Source organism: Clupea harengus, chromosome 8 (genome assembly GCF_900700415.2).
Source record: "Clupea harengus chromosome 8, Ch_v2.0.2, whole genome shotgun sequence".
Lineage (NCBI taxonomy): Eukaryota > Metazoa > Chordata > Actinopteri > Clupeiformes > Clupeidae > Clupea > Clupea harengus.
The window spans coordinates 15,650,087-15,673,240 of NC_045159.1; the positions used below are offsets into that span (position 1 = coordinate 15,650,087).

General features: G+C 43.0%; 1 protein-coding gene across 5 annotated transcripts in view; it reads left to right on the forward strand.

The window, feature by feature from the left end:
* Positions 1 to 23,154, forward strand: part of lrch2 (leucine-rich repeats and calponin homology (CH) domain containing 2) — an 81,481-nt gene that overhangs the window by 23,125 nt on the left and 35,202 nt on the right. For 4 of the 5 annotated variants that reach the window (XM_031572066.2, XM_031572070.2, XM_031572068.2 and 1 more), the window contains exons 2-9: positions 14,181 to 14,325; positions 16,783 to 16,909; positions 17,622 to 17,727; positions 17,982 to 18,118; positions 18,984 to 19,114; positions 20,733 to 20,820; positions 22,244 to 22,352; positions 22,696 to 22,799. In XM_031572066.2, the coding sequence (XP_031427926.1) occupies positions 14,181 to 14,325; positions 16,783 to 16,909; positions 17,622 to 17,727; positions 17,982 to 18,118; positions 18,984 to 19,114; positions 20,733 to 20,820; positions 22,244 to 22,352; positions 22,696 to 22,799 (947 nt within the window). The remainder of the gene's footprint in view (positions 1 to 14,180; positions 14,326 to 16,782; positions 16,910 to 17,621; positions 17,728 to 17,981; positions 18,119 to 18,983; positions 19,115 to 20,732; positions 20,821 to 22,243; positions 22,353 to 22,695; positions 22,800 to 23,154) is intronic. The other variant, XM_031572067.2, reaches the window with a different exon arrangement.

A 23,154-nucleotide genomic window follows, 5' to 3' on the forward strand; every position in this document is an offset into this window, starting at 1 on the left:
TGACCACCAAAGTATACATCATCCCGTTTATTATACAGTTACTCGCCAAAACGATAGAAGACATTCCTCCAAAATACCTCTTAAACGATTTTGTTGCTGTTTTGTGATTTCCGCTTAGAAAAAATAGTTCTTCAGGCAAATAGAACTTTCAAGTTTCAGGTGTTGCGTAGCAACCCATTACTTGCTGAATTCAAGTTACGTTAAATGACCGGACTACTTGCAGAATGATATGATGAAGCACAAAACCCGTTGCCAATGACAGCGGTCATTACTTTTTCGCAGCAGTGAAAATAAAGAAATTACAGACTTGCGAACATCGGGGTCGCCCATTCGAATCAATGGAACTTTTGTGAACATTCTGAAGAGCCGTATAATACGATGCCCAGTACAATTTGTAAGCACATAACCTGCAAGAGCTTTCATGCCTACTTGTTGAGTAATCCTCGACTGTTGGGAAAGGTTCAATATACTGAAATATATGGACTGAAAAGTGTCTAGTGTAGCCATTTCCTCACGCTGTAGATTAGGCTAATTCATTGAAAATTGTAGACAGATTCTTTGCAAGCCAGTTGGACATAGCTAGGATAAGTGAATTGCTAAGTGAAATGTTTTAGCTTAGATATAGAATCTTCCATTTTCGCGGTAAAGGTCAAATATAAGTGAAGAAGAAGAGCAACAGCAGAACAAGCATAAACCCGACCGGTGAGGCAGAGGTACTGTTTGCCTCCGTGTTTTTTCACTGCGGTTTTATGTCAGATCAGCAAGACTAAGTAGGTTCTACGCATGCGTTCAACCCAGTTTGTGAGGGATTGCGCAATCGCTGCCTCACCGTCTCCTGTCTGTTTGAACAGGACATGCGCAAATTCAGCGATTTTGATTATAAAAATGCTTGCAATGATTGGAATCATGCAGAAAATATATTTATAGCACAGATCAGGTCCTATAGAGGTCCTTTCTTTTGTCTCCCCCTCATACTTTTCTTTACTGTTTTCTTGAAATGTAATAAACTACAAACACATCTATCATTGATTAAATATGACTTTAACTGATAACATAATGGAATATAGCCAGGACAGCCTTACAGAGTCGCAACACTTTGTGTTCGCGTCGAGGTCTGTCATCACAAAATTCATAGTTTACCCACCTCTAATTTTACCACTACAGCCCTGTATGTCGCCATATAAAGAAAATGTTTTTATCATCATTATTGCGTTAACATATGGACACACATTGAAAAGAAAGTTTTAACACTTGAGTTATCTTCTGAAAGTACATTAAAGAACCACTGAAAGCCATATAAACACTGGACTAAATGCCACAGAAAGATTTTTTCTTTTTTTTTTTTTACATGCACTTTGCTTTAATTTTACTATTTAAAGATTCAATGGAAAAGTTCAGTACAATTCGCCACCGCTGAAGTGTCCTTATTTAAAAAAAAAACTCAAATCTGGTCACCCTACGTATAATAAACCGTGATATATACCGTAACCGTGATATAAAATTACATATACCGTGATAGAAGATTTTGGCCATATCGCCCACCCCTAACACACACACACACACACACACACACACACACACACACACACGCACAAAAGCACAGGCTACAGTCTCTCCTAAGCTATCTCTCCCAAACGTTGTCAATCGATATTAGTTATACTACCATGAATCATTTTACAGTGTTATCATCCAAAGACTACAGTCATCTCTGTCAGCATACTTATTACTGTTCAGAGTTTTAGATGATGTTTGCCATCTCTGTCAGCATACTTCTCATTCTTCAGAGGTTTAGAGGATGTTTGCTTCCACACAGTATATCTCTCTCGTGTTGTTACGTTGGCTCCTTCTCATTGCTCATTCTATAGGCTCTCTCTTTGATTCTCTCCCTCCAGCTACTCCACCTCCCTCCATTCATCTTCATCAACCATGACAGACTCCAAGAAAGACCTGTTCTTCCCATTTTGTCTCTCTCTCCACCTGTCTATCCTTCTCTGTCCATCCCTGGTCATCTCTCCTCTGCTCTCTAATCCTGTTCTTGTTTTACACACAATAAGCAACGTGTGGTATGTTTACATGTTTGTCAGGTACTGCAATATGTAGGTTAGCATGAGTGGGTGTTGAATTAACTAAATATTTAGGGATTGTGTAGGTCTGTCTATCAGTCTGTGTTTTAGTGTTGCCTCCTGACTATATATGATTTATTTTATGTTCGTATACATACCAGCTGTCTTCACATGCATATTATGCCATATGACGTCCGCCCACCCAGCGTGTTGCCAGTGCTTCCCTGTGGGCAGGATTGGAAGGCTCCTCTACCCTGACTGTCTGCACCTGTCTACCTGTATTACCATCCCCTTCCATCTGCAGTCTGCCCTGGCTTCCTGGTTTATTTGGTGTCTGGTTGGTTGTGCACAGGTGGCCTTTTGGCCAGTGTTGATGTGGATGTGTTCAGGTAGCCTTTTGGCCAGTGTTGATGTGGATGTGTTCAGGTAGCCTTTTGGCCAGTGTTGATGTGGATGTGTTCAGGTAGCCTTTTGGCCAGTTTTGATGTGGATGTTTTAGCTGGTCTGTTTTGGAATCCCCTTTAGTGGCTCATTAAATAGAAGTGTGAATGTCTTTGTCGTTGTCATGTTTGTCATGTGATTTGAGACAGTTTTGACTAAAGTGGAGGTGTAACGGTTAGCTTTTGCCCTAGTGTGTGTGTGCGTTAGTGTGTGTTTGTGTGTGGAGTGTGTGTGCGCATGTGAGATTATGTGTGTGTGTGTTTCCTCTCCTTCTTTCATGGTATGTCTGTCTGTGAAGAGGAAGATTACTGCATGTCCCTCTGGCTGTATGTGTTCCCGTATAGGTCAAAGGAAAGGACATTCTTCCACTTATTATACACATAGATGCACTCACACACACACACAGACGAAAACATAAACACACATTCCACACTGACACTGTAACACACAGAAAAGAACACTGACTCCCATTGGAGAAATACTGTTTTATTGTTTGATTTTTTTAGAACCAACTGAAACAAAATGTTATTGGCCTCCGAAAAAAAAGCATGCAATCATCTCATGACTATCTGGAAGTGGTTGTGATGTAACTTCCTGTCTTCTGGCGTCTGAATCTCAGGCCAGATCCATACCAGAGGCAGCGGTTGTCGGGGTTTTACTACCGTGCTGTGAAGACTCACAGAGGAATAGCTGCATCACTTAATGAAGATTCTCTGTTTACTTACACACACACACACACACACACACACACACACACACACACAAACTTTTGGAGCCAAGGATATCCTTGTTAATTATTCTTTCTTTTATAAATTGTTTGGTCATTAGCTTCTCACACAGATTCTGTTATAAGCAGCTGAATGAGCACAATGTGTGTGTGTGTGTGTGTGTGTGTGTGTGTGTGTGTGTGTGTGTGTGTGTGTGTGTGTGTGTGTGTGTGCATGCATCTGTGTATGAATATATGTGTGTGCATGTGTGAATATATGTGCATACTTAAGTGAAAATGTCTGAGTGTGTGAATGCACGCGTGTATGAAAGGCAGTGTGTCTGGAAGGGTGGGTGTGTGAGCTACATTTGCAGGCAGACAGCACTCCTTGCCACACCTTCTAACTGCATGTGGTTGTCATGGCAGCAAGAAGACCTCCACAGAATCCTTCACAGACTACTGCAGATAATTCCCTCCCTGTGTGTGTGTGTGTGTGTGTGTGTGTCTGCACGCATGCGCACACGCATGTGTGGGTGGGTGTAAACATGTGTGTGTTTCAGTGATAATGAGTGTGAATACGCTTACATGCATCGTGGTAGGTGTGCACCAGGCAATATCACTGTATCTTTATGAGTATAGTATAGCATATCACATGTTGTACTAGAATCAATGCAATGAGCCACCTCTTAAGATTTATTCACTCCTTGTAAAAAAGTGTGTGCAACTGTCAACCACTTCCATGGTGCCTGAAAAGGAATTTTCAAAATGTTTCAGGGTCTCCCCTTCATTGCCACTGTCTGGCAATCCTGCCCTATTGTGTGTGTGTGTGTGTGTGTGTGTGTGTGTGTGTGTGTGTGTGTGTGTGTGTGTGTGTGTGTGTGTGCGCGATTGGTTGTTGCCACCACCCTAATGCAGTTTTTGGTGGGGGTTATTGAAACCTCAAAACGCAAGCAGATGAGTTCCTGCTACAGCCTGACAACTGCTCTCGGGTGTGAAACCACGTGTGTGTGCGTGTGTGTGTGTGTATGTGTGTGTGTTTCTGGTTTAAAGAATAGGCGTAGATGTCAGTTGTACTGAGATCAGAAGTGTTTGTGCTTATTGACCGATTGTTTCCTTTTGGGAGAAAGAAGTATTTCTGTAATTAATGTTCTATATGATGTGTTGCATGTGAAAGTCTTAGTGTAGGGAGACATTTTAGATGACATTAAAAGACATGAAATAGTTGAGAGTGTGTTTAAATGCAGGTATACGTAATAAAGGTGAGGTGAAGGTGTGTGAGTTTTTTATGAATGAATGCAGCCGCAATCTTTATGAATGGGAAAATTGTGTGTGTGTGTGTGTGTGAGAGAGAGAGTGCGAAAGAGTGAGAGAGCAAAAGAGAGAGAGAGAGAGGGAGGGTAATAGAAAGTATTTTTGTGCATGTGCATTAGTGTATTATGTGTGAGTGTGATTGGCCAATTAATGGCATTTCACACTGAACAGCGAATCAAATGTGGGCAGTGATCCAGGGATCATCTCCTATTGGTTAGCTCATGGTCGGAGAGGCGGGGACAGTTGCCAGGTAACTCAGCTGGGGTTGTCGAACAGTGGCAGGGTGTTCCACTGATTGTAAAGAATCTGGGTCAAGAAGATGTTCAGTCCTGTTATCCCATTGGTCCATTCTGGGCCTCGCCCACTGACTGTCTACTAACAGGAAGCAAATAGGCCTGGGAGGGATTCTTAAAACTGTTCTTCTCCTCTCTCTCCATCTCCTCTCCTCTCTTCTATTCTCCTTTAATCTCTCTCAGCCTTTTAAGCTGTTTTTTTTTCAGTGGACTATTTTTAAGCACAATACATATTTCAGAGGCTCCTTCCTTCTTTATGACTCGGGCCAGTGAAAACCACTTAAGAGGTAAAATACTTCTAGAATGCACCTCTCTGCTACTCAGCTGTCTGCAAATGTGGCTGTCCTGTCGGTGGCTCACTACACACACACACACACACACACACACACACACACACACACACACACACACACACACACACACACACACACACACACACACACACACCCACACACACACAATCAAAATCTCTCTTGTCACACACACACATACAATGACGTGCCCCCTCCACACATTCACACAAACACACACTCTGACACACTGACCTACTGTGGTTGCTTATATGTGACCCAATACCTGCAAATGTCTCCTTTGTGGTGTCCACTCTGTTGCAAACCACAGCAATGCTCAGTCAGCCTTTATGGAAAGCTTGTGTGAGGCAGTGCTGTATCTGCCGTGCATGTTTTATCCGTTAATCTGATGGATAGCTGGCCTAAAGGGCAGTGATTTCAGTACGCTGTGAAGTACGCTGCTGAGGTGAATCCTACTGAGGAGAGGGCTGGTTCTCCTCTGGGTTGGCTTACTGGCACTCTCCCCTGCTTTCTCCCCTACTCTCCCATGCCCTCTCCTCCTCTTGGTCCCTCTCCTCTCATCTCCTCTCTCCCCTCCCCTTCTCCACCCTCCTCCTGCACCCTCCCCTGCCCTAGCCCTACTCTATCCTCTGGCTCCCTCTCCTAGGCTGCAGGAAGCCTAGCCCAGGGCCCCTGCCCACCCAGGAGGAAGTGGATGGGAGGGGAGAGGAAGTGGAGGGGATGTGACTTTGCCCTGCACCTTCACATTCTCAGTGTGTGTGTGTGTGTGTGTGTGTGTGTGTGTGTGTCAGCACCAATGATTTGGGCTGACGACTCTCTTAAGCAAATTGTTTTGTTGTTTGGACTTGTAGTGCTTTTGCTTTAGCCACTACATTATTTGAGTGTTTGTGTGTGTGTGTGTGTGTATGTGTGAGGGGTAGAATGAGAAGCACTCTATCTGGTAACTTTTAGTGCCTTGTACAGAGCAGGCGAAAGCTGTGTATTGGACAGTTGAAATTGATACCCGACACTTGGAGAATCGATGCTCCCTCATCTAGCTCCTTTGTTTCAATAGCCAAGTACTGGAAGGAAATCCACTGACCAGCAGATTCAGGATCAGGTTTCCTCTTGAGTTTTCTTCTGCCCTGCCTAACCTTAACCATTATGAGCTAAATGGGGAACTGTTCTTTGGTCAGCAATTTTGGGGCACTCTCTGGGTCTCCCCGTTGTCCCTCCCAGTGGAACCGTTAGAGAAATACCAAATCATCACCCGCACATTAGCTCTATGACACAACCATTACATGGCTGTTCTGCACCACAAAATACCATTACTTTATGATTGAACTGTGTGTGTGTGTGTGTTTGTAGTTGAATGTGTGTTTTAGTGTGTGTGTGTGTGTGTGTGTGTGTGTGTGTGTGTGTATGTGTATGTGTATGTATATGTGTACAGTGCATACAAAAAGTATTCGGACCATTTTGTTAAGTTGCATCATTATGGTAAAATTGTTTCCCTCATAAATATATGACGCGATAAGCTTTGCACACCTGGATTTGGGGCTTTTCTGACATTCTTCTCTGCAGATCCTCTCAAGCTCTGTCAGGTTGGATGGGGACCATCAGTGGACAGCCATTTTCAGGTCTCTCCAGAGAATATCGATTGGGTCCGGGGCCACTCATAGATATTCACAGAGTTGTCCCTAAGCCCCTCCTGAATTGTCTTGGCTGTATGCATAGGGTTATTGTCCTGTTAGAAGGTGAACCTTCAGTCCTGAGTGCTCTGGACCAGGTTTTTGTTAGGGGTATCTCCGTACTTTGCTCTGTTCAGCTTTCTTTCAACCCTGATGAACTCCAAACGGACTTTCCTGTCTTTTACTGAGGAGAGGCTTCCATCTGGCCACTCTGCCATAAAGCGCTGATTGGTGGAGTGATAAAGTGATGGTTGTCCTTCTGGAAGTTTCTCCCATCTCCACACTGTGGTGTATTAATAACGAGACGGTCGTATTACACACGTTGATATTTACTGAGAACTGTAACTCAACACAGCATCCATTAAGGCAGGTAACGTTCAACTAACGTATACATGAGCTTGCGCAGTGCGCATCAATCACTAAAGTGATATGATCCAATCAGTACATCACATTACCTCCCCTTTTAGATTAAAGGTAACTTAACACATTCCACCACAAAAGTACCTTAGTCATTATTGCTATGAGTATCAATTTAACCTAACTTAACTTTGGTCTTTTAACTCACTGACTGCTGTTGACTTCTTATTTCAACTTAAACATTAAATAAACTAGCATCAGTAATCAAGTTATCAAAAACAAACAACTCAAGTTTCAATCAGTCTTTAGAGCTTCTTATTACCACATTCAGTCCTGGTAACGCTCTGGACGCCTAGTAGTCCGCTCTGAGCGCCGCAAAGCCACTGGAACAGGGTCAGGTGGTTCAGGCAGCTGTACCTGCTCTGATGTTGTGGGCGCTGTTCTGGCACACTCCTTTACCTGCTCCGCTGGTGGACTTGTGTCTTCATCAGGCTGTAGCTCTGAAGTCTCTGGAGTGCTGCGTGGTCTGAGCTGGTCTCCGTGACGCCGGTACACTTGTTCAGTACTCTCACCTTGTACCCTGTATGACACAGGTCCAGTTTGTTGTCTTATCACTCCTGGAATCCATCTAGGCTTTTCTCCTGCTGTTTTACGCAGATATACCTGTTCATCCATATCAAACTGTCTCTCCGCAGCATGCTGGTCATGTTCTTCCTTCTGACGATACTGCTTTCTTCTCACCCTTTCTCTGATGCTTGGCTTCAGGAAGTCCAGTCTGGTTCTGATATGTCTCTTTAAGAACAAATCTGCTGGTGACTCACCCGTTGTGCTGTTGGGGGTAGTACGATACCACAGCAAAAAGTGAGAACCTTTGTCCTCGATACTGAGATCATCCTTTGCCAGCTTTTTCATTCCAGCTTTGAAGGTGGAGACATATCTCTCTGCTAAGCCATTCGTGGCAGGGTGTCTCGGAGCACCTGTTGTGTGTAGAATTCCGTTTCTCTTCGTAAACTGCTGAAATTCATCAGACATGAAAGTTGCTGCATTGTCTGTGACGATTTGCTCTGGGACTCCATAGGATGCAAATAATCTTTTCAATCTTGTGATTGTGGCTGTGGAAGTTGTCTGCACCATTTTGTACACTTCCAGCCACTTTGAAAATGCATCGACCACGATCATGAACATACTGCCCATGAATGGCCCTGCAAAGTCAATGTGGAGTCTTTTCCAAACATCCCCAGGGAACTCCCATGGGTGCAGTGGGCTTTGACGCGGCATGCGTTGCTCTAGTTGGCAGGTTTCACATTCTTTGCAGACTTTTTCAATGTGCATGTCAATATTAGGCCACCAGACATATTGTCTAGCTATTGACTTCATCTTTACAATGCCAGGATGCCCACCGTGTACCTCCTTGAGCACTGCTGTTCTCAGCTTCACTGGTGCAATCACTCGTGTGCCCCATAGAACACAACCTTGTTCAACAGACAGTTCATCTCTCTTCTTGTGATACATCCTCATTTCATCTGGAATTTCTTTTGGCCATCCTTCCATAATGTACCTGTGCAGCTGTGAAAGCTCTCTGTCTTTTCTTGTTGCTGTGGCAATCTGTCTTGCGTTCAGTGGTGCTTCCTCCAGATGTTCACACATCAGGGCATCAATGTACGCTGACATCGCTTCGGTTCCAGAATCCTTGGTCTCTGAGAGATGGACACGGGACAGCCCATCAGCGTTACCGTGCTTTTCTGACTGGCAGTAGACTATGTGGTAGTCATACGCTGACAACACGATAGCCCACCTCTGGATACGCGCCGCCGCCATTGTTGGAAGCCCCTTATGCTCCCCGAACAGTGTCAATAGAGGTCTGTGGTCGGTGATCAAATTGAACTGTCGCCCCCACAGGTATTGGTGAAACTTTTTCACACCATACACTAGGCTCAACGCCTCCTTCTCTATCTGTGAATATTTCTTCTCTGCTGGAGAGAGTGTTCGAGAGCATAGGCGATTGGATGTTCTTCTCCATTGGGTGTTGTGTGCTGAATCACGGCTCCTATTCCGTAAGCTGACGCATCACATGCAAGGGTAAGTGGCAAGTCTTGGTCATAATGCACTAACACTTTATCACTTGTCAAAAGTTCCTTACATTTGTTGAATGAGTCCTGTTCAGCTTTACTCCATTTCCAGGTGGTTTGCTCTTTCAAGAGACTGTAGAGGGGTGCCAGCACAGTGCTCTGCTGTGGCACGAAACGTCCATAGTAGTTCACAAGCCCTAAGAAGGCTCGAAGTTCTTTAACATTTGTGGGTGCTGGTGCCTCATGTATAGCTCTGACCTTGTCTTTAGATGGATACACACCTTTTTCATCCAGCACGTGGCCCAGGTACTCGATCCGAGTCCGGCCAAACTCACATTTTGACTTTTTCACTCTCAGTCCATTTTCTTGCAACCGCTACAGAACTCTGTCCAGGTTCCGAAGATGCTGGGCGTCGTCTTTTCCCATCACTAGGAGATCATCAAGGTAAACAACAACATTGAGGTCCTTCATGATGTTCTCCATAATCCTCTGGAAAATACTGACAGCAGAGTTCACGCCAAAACAAAGGCGGTTGTAGACGAATAGTCCCTTGTGAGTGTTTATTGCTGTGTATTTCTTTGAATCTTCATCAAGCAGTACCTGCTGGTAGGCTGAGGCTAAGTCTATTTTTGAAAACAACTTCCCACCACTGAGTGTTGCCAGAACTTCTTCGATACGTGGCAGTGGGTATGTGTCAGTGTTGGTAGCCTGGTTCACAGTTACCTTGTAGTCGCCGCACAAGCGGATTGTGCCATCCCGCTTGACCACAGGAACTACTGGAGCCGCCCACTCACTGTGCTTTAATGGGGAGATGACATTCTCTCTCTCAAGTCGTCCTAGCTCTTCTTCCACTCGCGCCTTCATAGCAAATGGCAGGGGACGGGCTTTATGAAATCTTGGAGTGGCGTCAGGCTTCACTGAAATTGTTGCTTTAATGTCTTTTAATGTTCCAAGCTCGTCCTTGAACACCTGACTGTATTTTGCTAGCACGTCAGGAATTGACTTGGGTGTCTTTGTGTTTTCACTGACCATTTTAATCGTTTCCAGTCCAATTTAATTTTTTCGAGCCAGTTCCTACCACAGAGTGAAGGGCCATTTCCTTTTACTACGATTAGTGGCAAGTCAGCAGACTGGTCTCCATAAGCCACTCTGGCTAAGAACTGTCCTTTCACTGGAATAGCCTGGCCTGTATAAGTTTTCAGTGCAACATTGCTGCTCTTTAATGGTACACGTGCAAATTACTTTTTGTACACGGTCTCTGAAATAATGCTGACAGCTGCTCCTGTGTCTATTTCCATTAGAACATCTTCCTTGTTCACTTCAAATTTCACTTTAAATGCATGTTTCTCTGCCTCATTTACACTAAGCACTGTTTCAGCCCCTGTCTCATCTTCAGCATGAACATAGCTAGTGCCTTGGTGCTTGCTTGGTCTCTGCTTCCCCCTTTTTTCACGTGCTGGCTCACTAGCCCTACACGCTTTCTGGATATGTCCAAGCTTATCACATTTATGGCATTTAGAATTCCTAAAGTAGCATTCATTTGCGCTATGATTTTTGCCTTTACATCTGTAGCACTCTGCCTGTGCTGGTTGAGGTTTGTGCTTCTGGTTTACCTTGTGAACAGAAACGGCTGCATCATCGGTGTGTCTCAACTGTCGCACATCTCGGTGGGCTGTCTCCATGTTGAGCGCGACCTCAAGGGCCCTCGCAAAAGTCAGTCCATCCATAGCAAGCAGTTTGCGTTGGCAAGCCTCGTCATAAATCCCACTGACAAAGCCATCGCGCAGAGCTTCATTAAGCTTGTCTCCGAAATCACACCGTGCAGCCAACTGCTTTAACTCTGCAGCAAACTTGCTAACACTTTCATTTTTCTTCTGAGCACATTTTCGAAACCTAAAACGTTCGGCAACGACCAAGGGCTAGGCCATAATGTTCCATCAGAATTTTCACGATATCATCAAAAGTTTTGTCTTTTGGCTTCTGTGGTTGGACTAAATTACGTAAAACACCGTATGTTGAAGCACCCATAGCACTTAACAAGGTCGCTACCTTTTTATCCGCGTGAACATCATGTGCATCGATGAAGAGCTCCATTCGCTCGATGTATGCTGACCACTGTTCAACTTCAGGCTTGAACTCGTCCGGTCTTGCATAGTTTGCCATCTCACTTCACGTCTTCCACTTTACCTCGTCGCCAATTATGTGGTGTATTAATAACGAGACGGTCGTATTACACACGTTGATATTTACTGAGAACTGTAACTCAACACAGCATCCATTAAGGCAGGTAACGTTCAACTAACGTATACATGAGCTTGCGCAGTGCGCATCAATCACTAAAGTGATATGATCCAATCAGTACATCACACACACACTCTGGAGCTCAGCTAAGGAACAATCGGGTTCTTGCTCACCTCTCTTCCCAAGGCCTTTCTCCCCCAGTTACTCAGTTTGGCCAGGCAGCAAACTCTAGGAAGAGTCCTGGTTGTTTCCAAAATTACAGAGGCCAATGTTTTCTTGGGAACCTTCAATGCAGCAGAATCTTTTTTTCGTAGCCTTCCCCAGATCTGTGCCTTGATACAATCCTATATCTGAAGTCTGCATGCAGGTCTTTCGACCGCATGGCTTGATTTTTGCTCTGATGTGCATTGTCAGCTGTGAGACTTTAAATAGACAGGTGTGTGCCTTTCCAAATCATGTCCAGTCAATTGAATTCAAAAGACCACAGGTACATTGACGACATCTCAAAGATGATCAAGAGAAATGGGAGGCACCTGAGCTTTGTCGCTTTGTCATTATGGCGTATTTAGGGTAGATTAAGGGAAATAATTATTTAAACGACTTTAGCAGCATATGGCTGCAATATAACAAAATGTGGAAAAAGTGAGGGGGTCTGAATACTTTTTGAATGCATTGTATGTTAGTGTCCATGTTGGTATGTGTGTGTGTGTGTGTGTGTGTGTGTGTGTGTGTGTGTGTGTGTGTGTGTGTGTGTGTGTGCATGTGGGTATGCGCTTGCATGTGGTGTGTGTGTGTGTGTGCACATGCAATGTTAGAAGTTCTCTGCCGTGTCACGAAAGGCCAAGTCAAATAGCCAATGAGCGTCTGCTTGAGTAGGTGGCCCTTGCCACCGATCAATCTCTCTCTCGGACAGATAGATTAATAATGTCTGGAATCGATGCATTTCCCTCCTTCAGTGCACGATATTGATCCGCTGCCTATTGCCCATATTTAAGTACTACCTGTGTTTGGAAACTCACTGCTCTACACTCTCACACCTATCACATAGGCTGCTGACATTATTGTAAATGGTTTTCTATAGTGCTGTCAAACGATTAAAATATTTAATCGCGATTTATGTCATAGTTAACTCAAAATTAATCGCGATTAATCGCAATTTTTATCTATTCTAAAAGTCTCTTCGTTTATATATTTTTTCCATCATTTTATTTTTATTTGAATGCCCTTATCAACATGGAAAAGTGGATTGGCTTGCTTTATGCAAATGTTTTATTTTATTGAAAACCAACATTGCCAAACAGGGCGGTACAAAATAAAATTATAAAGTGCACATTTCAGGTAAACAAGGACTCAGCCTATAGTGCAGTTAAACCATGGCTTAATATTTTCTTTTTTCCAAGTTTGCTGGGAACATAGCAGTCAGGCCTCTTATTTCAGAAACAATGAACTGTAACAGTTAGGTTACCAATAAAAGGTAAGCCTACTACTTCTTTGCTTTCAGCCAGCTGCCTGTTGCCATTTTCAGACAACAGTGAAGCTCGCTTCTTTTGCACAACACAACTTTTAAATGTAAACTTTCCATTCTGAAGCTTTTTATCATCCATTTCGTCGTATCGGGCTCACCATTCACTCAAACCGTAACGTTAGCCTACTACACAGTTTGCGAGGCCAAAAAGAATGTTAATCTAAAAAAAAAAAAAAAACGCGTTAATCTCGCGATAAAAAAATTAACGGCGTTAAAATGGGTTTGCGTTAACGCCGTTAATAACGCGTTAAACTGACAGCACTAGTTTTCTATACTGCAATTGTGAACCTGAATGTAAATATCTGCCAGTGCATACAATCATCTACAAAAGGTTATGTCTAGCATATAAATTGCCTTTCTCTTGACCTCCTCTTAGCCTGTGTATTTTGCTTGTGCACGCGATGTGTGTGTTTAGTGTCTGCACACATCAGTTTGTACTGCATCTTTCTTGGTTGGTACCAGTGAGAGCTGATGGTGTGCGAAGCTGTTTTTAAAAAGACAAGAGGCACGGCTAAATCAGTCTCCCTTTTGTTTTTGGCCAAGCCTTTTGTGCCCATCGATTCAGCTCTCCCTTAATATGTCTCCTGCACAGGACTGTTTCAGTGTCTGTTGTCACTGTCGGATTGATTCATCAGTTAAGACTGAAAGACTATACTCCTCCTTCTTTCTGCTTGTCTGAGTCATTTAGATCCAGAGAATGACTGGCTCTTAGTTATACTTATGTGAAGTATTTACCATTGATCTAGGGGATGCTTGTACTAGAACAAGTATAAGAACCAGTATGGAGTTAGATGAAGTCTCCATCAAACATTCTAGGTAGGAACCATAGCCTAGCCAGCTGTGGTTATTAGACCATGCATTATGTAGGCCTATATGCATGTATGCAGCATAACTGTAGACTTCCATTGATAATGTGGTGGAAGTTTCACCCTTAGCAACCCAGATGACATTAATTAGATTAATGTCTAATACTGTTCTGCCTCAGTATAAGGTGCATCTCTTGAAAGCATTGAATTGAGCAGCCCCCATGGTAAATAAGAGAGAGAGTGTTCAAACTGTTCTCTACTCTAATGTTGTCACATGCTCAACAACACTCCTGAGTAGTTAATGAATTGGTTTATAAAATCATCCAGGATCGTAATCTTAAAGTGGATTGGCCTTACCTGTGTGTTTGTGTGTTTTTGTGTGTGTTACAGATTTGTCAAAGAACCGCTTCACAGAGATCCCTCCTGAGGTGTGTCTTTACACCCCACTGGAGGCTCTGAACCTCTACCACAACTGCATCAAATGCGTCCCCGAGGCCATCGTCAACCTGCATATGCTCACCTACCTGAACATCAGGTACAGACCTGTGTGTGTGTGTGTGTGTGTGTGTGTGTGTGTGTGTGTGTGTGTGTGTGTGTGTGTTTGTGTGTGTGTGTGTGCATGTGGATGCATGCATTCTCTCTGTCTGTCTGCGTGTGCTTATTCTCACACATCTTCAGCCTGGTTTATTAAAAAGCACTCTTGTTCTAACCCAGATGTACTCCACTGAGTTTTCCTGTAAAAGTCACCACTTATTGTAATGGCTGCTCAACAAAATGAGTCGTGTGCATTAATACAAGTAATGTATAAAACTAGAACAGTGTATATTTACAGTGTAACTGTTTTACTGACTGTATATTTTAACGCTCTTGCCTTGTGTATGTAACTGACTACTCGTACACCTTTGCGTTTCTGTTGATACAACTGTTGCAAAAACACTATCTGGGCACTCACTTGTACCCGAAAACACCCTATCACTCTTCTTGAATTGCAAGTCTGACTTTAGCCAAATAATCCTCTTTCCCTTTATTTATGAAACAGTCATACTGTCATACCAAATTAGGTCATACAGTAATCCTGGAGGTTTGGTCATAGCTAGAGAATGAAGGTATCAGTGATAATCTGTGTGAGAAGCTATGTCGGCCATAATTCTCAGCTATACTCTCTCACACAGTATCAAACTCTATCACACGCACTATCCAGCTCTCTTTCACATGCTATCAAACACCCTCTTACACACTACCAAACTGTGAGAGAACATTTGTGGTATCTATAAATGACATGAAATATTTGTGAAGTTTTTACTGTCTAAATATCCAGGCTGAATGATGCTAGTATCTACGATGTGTTACTTAACATAACCAGCTAGTAGCTTATACCGTTAGCTAACATTAGGTTAAAACCCCTCTAAATGAGGCAAGCCATTTTTAAGTTCATGAAGGGATTTTTTTCTCCTGAAAATTAACTTGTAAATGTAATTTTGAGGTCAGACATACCTTCTGTGCCACAGTTCATGATCACTAACCATTGTCTGTTCATTTTGAGGAAGCTAGCCTGCCGCTAGGCATTGTTGGATGATCTCCTTTCCTTGGATGGTCCAGTGTACCCTAGGTTAAAGGAGATACAGAGGAATCAAGCACCTTTCCTGAGTATTTAGAGAATTCCATCAGCTCTTATCATGGTTGTCACTTAGATATTTCCGGGTCATTTCACTCAGTTAGGAACCTTCTTAAGCAAAAAGGACTCTTCAACTGCAGCCTTAATTTCATAGATTGTTTGTAATCTGGGTTGCCAATTCATTCCAAGAGACAGACAGTGAGCAATATGATCATGTGATAGATCGTAGCCTATCGGGGGCAACCAGCATGTCCATTGGTAACTGTTGAGGGATGGAGGAAACCAAGAGAGGTCTCTGAAAAGCTGTGTCCATTTTCAGCAAATATGGAACACTCTGACTATCTGGAAGACATTGTAAGGCATTGTGAAAATGTTTTAACACATCTTAATTTCCCTTCACCTGAACTAGACAGCTAACCTGCAAAACAAAAATAAATGGATAAAACATTCTCATTTCCAGAAATAATTAAAAATCGCCAATACTATCTGTAACAGATGTCGGTTAGGACATTCAAAACCTGTGCCTGCATACTACGTGAGTGAGCTGACAAATATAAACATGGACTGACAGTATTTACAAACAATCAAAAAGGCAAAGGTCAAACTCTAACTCACACACTAGTAAAAAACGCACTCTCAGACAGTAACGAATGGAGAGAGCGTTTGATAGTGATGGAGAGAGTTTAGCTGAGAAATATGCGTAGACGGCCTCTGTGTGTGTTTGTGTGCACACATGTGTGTATGCGTGTTTGTTTGTATGTATTTGCCTGTGTGTGTGTGTGTGTGTGTGTGTGTGTGTGTGTGTGTGTGTGTCTGTGCGTGCGGAACACATCTTGTCCAGTTTTGGCCATATGTGTCAGCCTTCAGGCTTCCTCTTTTCATGCCGTGTGGAGTTTAACTTGTCCAGTGGCACTTCCTCATTCAAGCAATAAGATGCACACACATTCTCAGACATACACACCCACAGCCCACAGACATACACACCCCATGTTCATCAAACATCCATGGTGATGTACTCAATATATGTTCAGTATAACATATATAGGGATAATTTAAAAATATATATATGTGATATGCAGTCTTGGTGATATACTCTCTAGGATATGTGCATACTTACACTTATAGACTCAAGTTATGTTGGCAGTACTGCAGTGTTAGAAGATGAAAGGCTCCTGTGGATAATAGGGTCACATGATAATTTACTGTGTGTAAATACAATTGTTCACTCTTCACTCTGTGTAAAGAATAGAAGCATGAGGAGATGTTCAGGTGGTCAGATGGTCGCTTCTCTGGCCACCTCTGGCTTCTCGTAGTGTGTTGAAGCTGTGTGTTTGACCTCCTGCTTGGCTGATTGATGAGTGTTTTGTTGTCTCCCAGCCGGAACCTTCTGTCCACACTGCCAAAATACCTGTTCAACCTCCCACTCCGGGTCCTGGTGGTCAGCAACAACAAGCTGGTGTCCATTCCTGAGGAGATTGGCAAGGCCAAAGACCTCATGGAACTGGTGAGCTTGTGTGTGTGTGTGTGTGTGTGTGTGTGTGTGTGTGTGTGTGTGTGTGTGTGTGTGTGTGTGTGTGTGTGTGTGTGTGTGTGTGTGTGTGTGTGTGTGTGTGTGTGTGTGTGTGTGTGTGTGTGTGTGTGTGTGTGTGTGTGTGTGTGTGTGTGTGTGTGTGTGTGTGTGTGTGTGTGTGTGTGTGTGTGAGTGAGTGAGTGAGTGAGTGAGTGAGTGAGTGAGTGAGTGAGTGAGTGAGTGAGTGAGTGAGTGAGTGAGTGAGTGAGTGAGTGAGTGAGTGAGTGAGTGAAAGTCCTGCATTACATTCCCCCCAGGATATAAACTTCACTGATTCGCATGTTTGTGGTTTTCTGAGTCAGTGCACACGTGTGTGTGCATGTGCGTGTTCATGTCGTTGTGTCTTTGTGTGCTTCATAATTTGTTTTTAAAATCATGATCTACAGTACACTTGCTTACAATTGACATAGTCTTCATCAGTTAAATGGTAATGTTAGTGTCTAATCATTGAGGATACCAGATTATTTGAAGCACTACACATGTCCTGGTCAATTTAGAAATGTCACAGTGTAATGCCAATTACAATACAATTACCATATTATTATAAAAAAATAACAGCATTAATACTCTTTTTATTCTGTAATACATCACATCTGAAGGCAAGCTGTTGGTGTTTGTGTGACATTGTGTTTGCTGCCCCCTGCAGGACATCAGCTGTAATGAGATTCAGGTGCTGCCCTCTCCGATGGGCAAACTAACTGCCTTACGAGAACTCAACATTAGGAGGAACTGCCTTCAAGTGCTGCCAGATGGTAACACACACACACACACACACACACACACACACACTCACACTCACACTCACCCTCACACTCACACTCACACACACACACACTGGCACAGACACTGTACACCCCCAGTCATGTATGCATGCAGTATATGTAAACAATCACACATTTCAGCAGCCCTAGTATACCTCTCATCTTACTCTCTTCTCCTCTTCTGTCCTCTCCTGTCTTCTCCTCCCATCTCATCCTCTCTTCTGTGTGTCTCTCTCTGTTTTTAGAGTTGTCTGATCTTCCTCTCATCCGTCTGGACTTTTCCTGTAATAAGATCACAGAGATCCCCACATCCTACAGGAAACTGAGGCAGCTTCAGCACATTATTCTTGACAACAACCCCATGCAGTCTCCACCTGCACAGGTATGTGTGTGTGTGTGTGTGTGTGTGTGTGTGTGTGTGTGTGTGTGTGTGTGTGTGTGTGTGTGTGTGTGTGTGTGTGTGTGTGTGTGTGTGTGTGTGTGTGTGTGTAGATGTGTATGTGTTATGCCTATACTTTCGTAAATGTGTTCGTATATATTGTGTTTTATGTGGTGCATGTGTATGCCCTGCTGCCCTGGAGAGAAAGTGTGTGTGTTTGTGTTTATGCGTGTATTCCTATTTATGTGCAGTGTATATTGCCTTGTTGGTTGTTTGTAACAGCTGATGGGAAACTAGTGGCAGTATAATGCAGATCTGTACATATCAGTGGAAAAACTAAGACTATTCTTGGATGACTTGGCAACCCCCTCTGTCAAACACAGCTTGTTGGCGCCATCTAGTGGACTGCTTAAAGTAGTGATTCAGGTTATGGCTAGAAACATTGTGTGAAGTGTTAGAATATACACCAGCAATCCTGTGTTAGGTTCTCATTTTAACAGAGGAAGTATGCTGTATGTAGGAGAAATATTTTATTTATTTCATTAATTGCAAAAATGGTAGGTTGCAGGGTTGTTGAATTACAATTAATGCATTCAAGTGGCAAGCAATTGGCCCACTCACTACATTATTATTGCTGCTTGACATCATGACTGTATTTTAGGTTCAGTCTGTGCTTTATTTTATCTGCAACTCACTCCAAGAGAAACATAAATGGTAATCACGGGGGAAAATGTTGTCTCGTTGTCACATTCGCAATACAACAACCACTGTGAACATTTGATGTAATAGTAAAGGCTAGGATACAGTAAACACCTTTATGTAGTTGCAAGATAACCAGTTGACCTCTACCTCTGTCTGGTCCTTGCAGATCTGCCTGAAGGGCAAGGTTCACATATTTAAGTATCTGAACATCCAGGCCTGTCGCATGGACAAGAAGCCAGACTCACTCGACCTGCCCTCCCTTGGGAAACGCTGCCTACCTCCACCTTTAGCAGACAGGTATGCTCCATCTGTTGCTAAGGGTTACCACCCCCTTTAACAAGCAGGTACACAGCATGCGTTGTTAAGGTGACAACCACCACCTTTAAAAGTAATTTACCACTAGGATGACCAGACGTCCTTTTTTTCACTTTTTTTAGTGTCCTGACCAAAAAAACAATCATGTCCCATATTACCTCGTTCCTCAAATTGAGAGCAATAAGGCAAGGTTAATGGGAACATAATTTACTTAACAAAATGATAATTTTTCTTTATTAAGCATAAAGCAAATCCATGTTCAAATAATCAGGTTATAGTCATCAGGTTTTAAAAGAAAAGGTAAGTAGGCTATATAGAAACCAATTCAGTGGTACACCAATACAGAGTAAAACTTTTTTTAAAGTATTTTTTTTATTTTGAAGTTATACACAGGAAAAGGTGTTAAATTGCTGTTGGTTGGGGACTTCCCACTGTGGCCAGTCCTCTCAGTTTCACTCAGTAGCCAGCAAACTAACCAATATAACAACTGCCCAACCATAGATCCTGTACAGCAGGATACTACAACAATGCACAACTGGCTATAGACAGCCACAACATGCTTCCTTCCTCCATACACATATACAAACCCGAAGAGCTTTCCCTTTTTTTCCCAAACTGGCCGTATCTGCGTTCATCCCCTTTTTTTATAGTCGATGCCATGCCAAAGTCCAAAGCCTTTTGGTCTGCCTGTGATCTGTCTTCCACCCTCACTCTCACTGACTCTAGGGGTATTCTTTTGGTCTGTTCTTCTGTAGCTTAGTTGGGTGCATCTACATCTGCCACAGATACTGCTGCTACGGGTTGCTAGCCCAAAGCAGCCCCAGTGGGTTATGTTCCCTCCCAAGCCATCACAAAGTCTTTTCCTTGAAAAGAGACACCACGTCTATGAATAATCTGCCCAAGAGGAAGCATGTATAAACAAAATAAAATTGGTCCCAAGACCAACCCCTGTGGCACACCCTATTTATAGAAACATAGTTGTTTGCAGAGACATGGATCCTGCTATTCAACACATATGAAGAAAACCATTCTACGGCCATACCAGATATCCCCACCCAATGCATCAGTTTGTCTAACAGAAATGGTAATAGAGGCTCTTATCAACTCCACTTTATCAGTAAAATAAGATAAAAACTTTTCACAATCAGCATCGCTATCAACTGGGGCACAATGAGGGGCTGGATTTACGAGCTGATTAACATAAAACATCTTTAATAAAAATCTAGGGTTATGGTAATGGACAGAAATAAGTAAAAAGCAAAATAGTGTGTTCCTGCATTCTTAACCACGTTGTTATGGTGTAATAACTCATACATAATATTGTGGTGTACTTGGAGACCGGACTTCTTCTATCTGTGGTCTGCTTTCCTACAATCCCTTACAGCTGTGGATATTGTTGTTTTATACGCGCTGCTTTCTTTCTGAGGACTTAGACCTAACCTTAAAAAGTGCAAAAAGATTTAGTGAAGACTAGCAGATCGAATTGAAACAGTTGGCCAGATTATTGGTCATTATTGGAGCTATATGTCAGTATTAGTGCTCTTGTAATGCTACACAATCATCTCTGGAGAGATCTGACCATTTGTGTTCATGTGTGCAGCATGGAGGATGTCTACCCCAGTAAGAACCACGGCCCTGACTCAGGAATCGGCAGCGACAACGGCGACAAGAGACTCTCCACCACAGAGGTACACCCATACAGAAAAACACACATAAGCACATTCATGCATACAGCACACATACAGAAATATGTTAGGACTCACACACACACACAATACTCACACATAAACAGACAAAAAAAATCGCACACATATACACTAATAAAAGACATATGCAACCATACACACACACAGAGTCATTATTAATCATTATTCATTAGTCATTATTATTATATTATTACAACAGTATTACTTCACATTAATACACACTGATACACTAGATCCATGGTTCCCAACATGAGATCCGGGCCCTCCTCAAGGACCCGCCAGGGATCATAGGGGGTGCGTGAGGCTTTGTCTGATCTGAGGTTGTAAGGTTGTCAACATTAGATTTGCCTGTTAAATAAAATCACACTGGATAATCAACACATAGTGTATAGGATGTGCATGGGCATGCGAATATGCTACAAGTTATCTGGTCTGAGGGGGATCGAGCTAGAGCTAGATCGGAGGAGACGATCACTTATTAAGGCCCGTCGAACTGCCAGCGGTAACTGTAACAATGCCTGTAAATACTATAGTTTTAAATATCGCGCTAGCTCATTACATAAGCAACGTCCACACCACATACTATAACGACATGAACAATGATATACTGTAGTTGGGCTTCACTTTCAGAGGGATTGTGTGAACGACAAAAACACTGATAGCCAATCATAATCCACTGAATTTTAAAAGCATCACATTAAAACATACATTATATTTCTGAGAGGTTTGGTGATCGTTGTTCAGTGTGGAGGTCAGTGGTCATATCATTATAGTTAAAGTTGTCGTTACAGTTAATCTTGGCAGCGTGGACAGCCCTTTACGCTGATAATGGATCAGTATTCTGTTGGTAAGGATATGTATGTATAAGCCTATTCTGTCTGGGCTGTTAAAAGAAAAATATGCTAAAAGAAATGTTAAATGTTAAAAACTTTTATTTTTGCCAGTAAAGATTTAGAATGAATCACTTCATCCTTTTGGTGGCTGTGTGTGTGTGGGCCGGGGGGGGCTCAGCTTTTCTTAGATACAAATGGGGAGGCTCCGAGATAAAAAAGGTTGGGAACCACTGCACAAGACAACTCAAAATACTACCCACAAAAGGTATAGCAGACATATACACAGCAGAGTCCTATGTCTCACTATCTGTCTGACTCTCTTCTCTTTCCATTCCTCTCCATCCCTCCATCTCACCTCCTCCCCTCCCCCCTTCATGTGCACTCACAGTAACACACAAGTCATCAGCACGCGTACATCCTTTCATTTCTTCACTGGCGTTAGCCGTCATTGGCATTATCCCTGCAGCATAACCCTGGTTAGCGTTGCTTACACTTCTCTCCTCTCTATTTCCCCTTTCCTTGTTTCTTTCCCCTCCTCTTCCCTCGTTCCTCCGTGTGTGTGTGTGTGGTAGCCCTCAGACGACGACACAGTCAGCCTGCACTCACAGGTGTCCGAGACGGCCAGGGAGCACAGCAGGGCAGACACACACTCTCTACTGGCAAAGCTGGACCGTAGCAAAGGTAACGTGTGTGTGTGTGTGTGTGTGTGTGTGTGTTTGTGTGAACAGGGAATGAGAGATAGAGTGAGAGGGAGATCTCACTAAAACACAGATGTAATACGTGTGTGTGTGTGTGTGTGTGTGTGTGTGTGTGTTTGTGTGAACAGGGAATGAGAGATAGAGTGAGAGGGAGATCTCACTAAAACACAGATGTAATACGTGTGTGTGTGTGTGTGTGTGTGTGTGTGTGTTTGTGTGAACAGGGAATGAGAGATAGAGTGAGAGGGAGATCTCGCTAAAACACCGATGTAATACGTGTGTGTGTGTGTGTGTGTGTGTGTGCGCGTGTTTTCTCTGCCCAATAGCAGATCAGGACCCTTACGACTTCATTGACCCAAATCAGGAAGAGGAGGCGGCCTTGTCTGAAGGAGACGTGCATCAGAGTACCTCCTTTGTCTCCTGTATAAAAGTAAACACAAACACACACACACACTTTCTATCTCCTTTGTAACTATGGACTAGCTGTTAGAGCAAGCTGCTAATAATATAGAAGTCATGGGTTCCACAGTCAGGGAACAGACACACTGTTGAAGTCAAGTACAGCTATCTGTATGGCCTGTATGTTACTTTGGGGAAGAGCATTCATTAGATGAATAAATATGATGGCGTGACGACAGTAGGACAAAAACCATAAATATAGTTGTATGCATATGTTTGGGAATCCTTGGGCAAATCACACCATGGTATATATCATTGTATTATATCGAGGAGTAAATACTTTCTCTGAAGCGAAGAGGTGTTTCATAATTAAACAAAAATGTTTA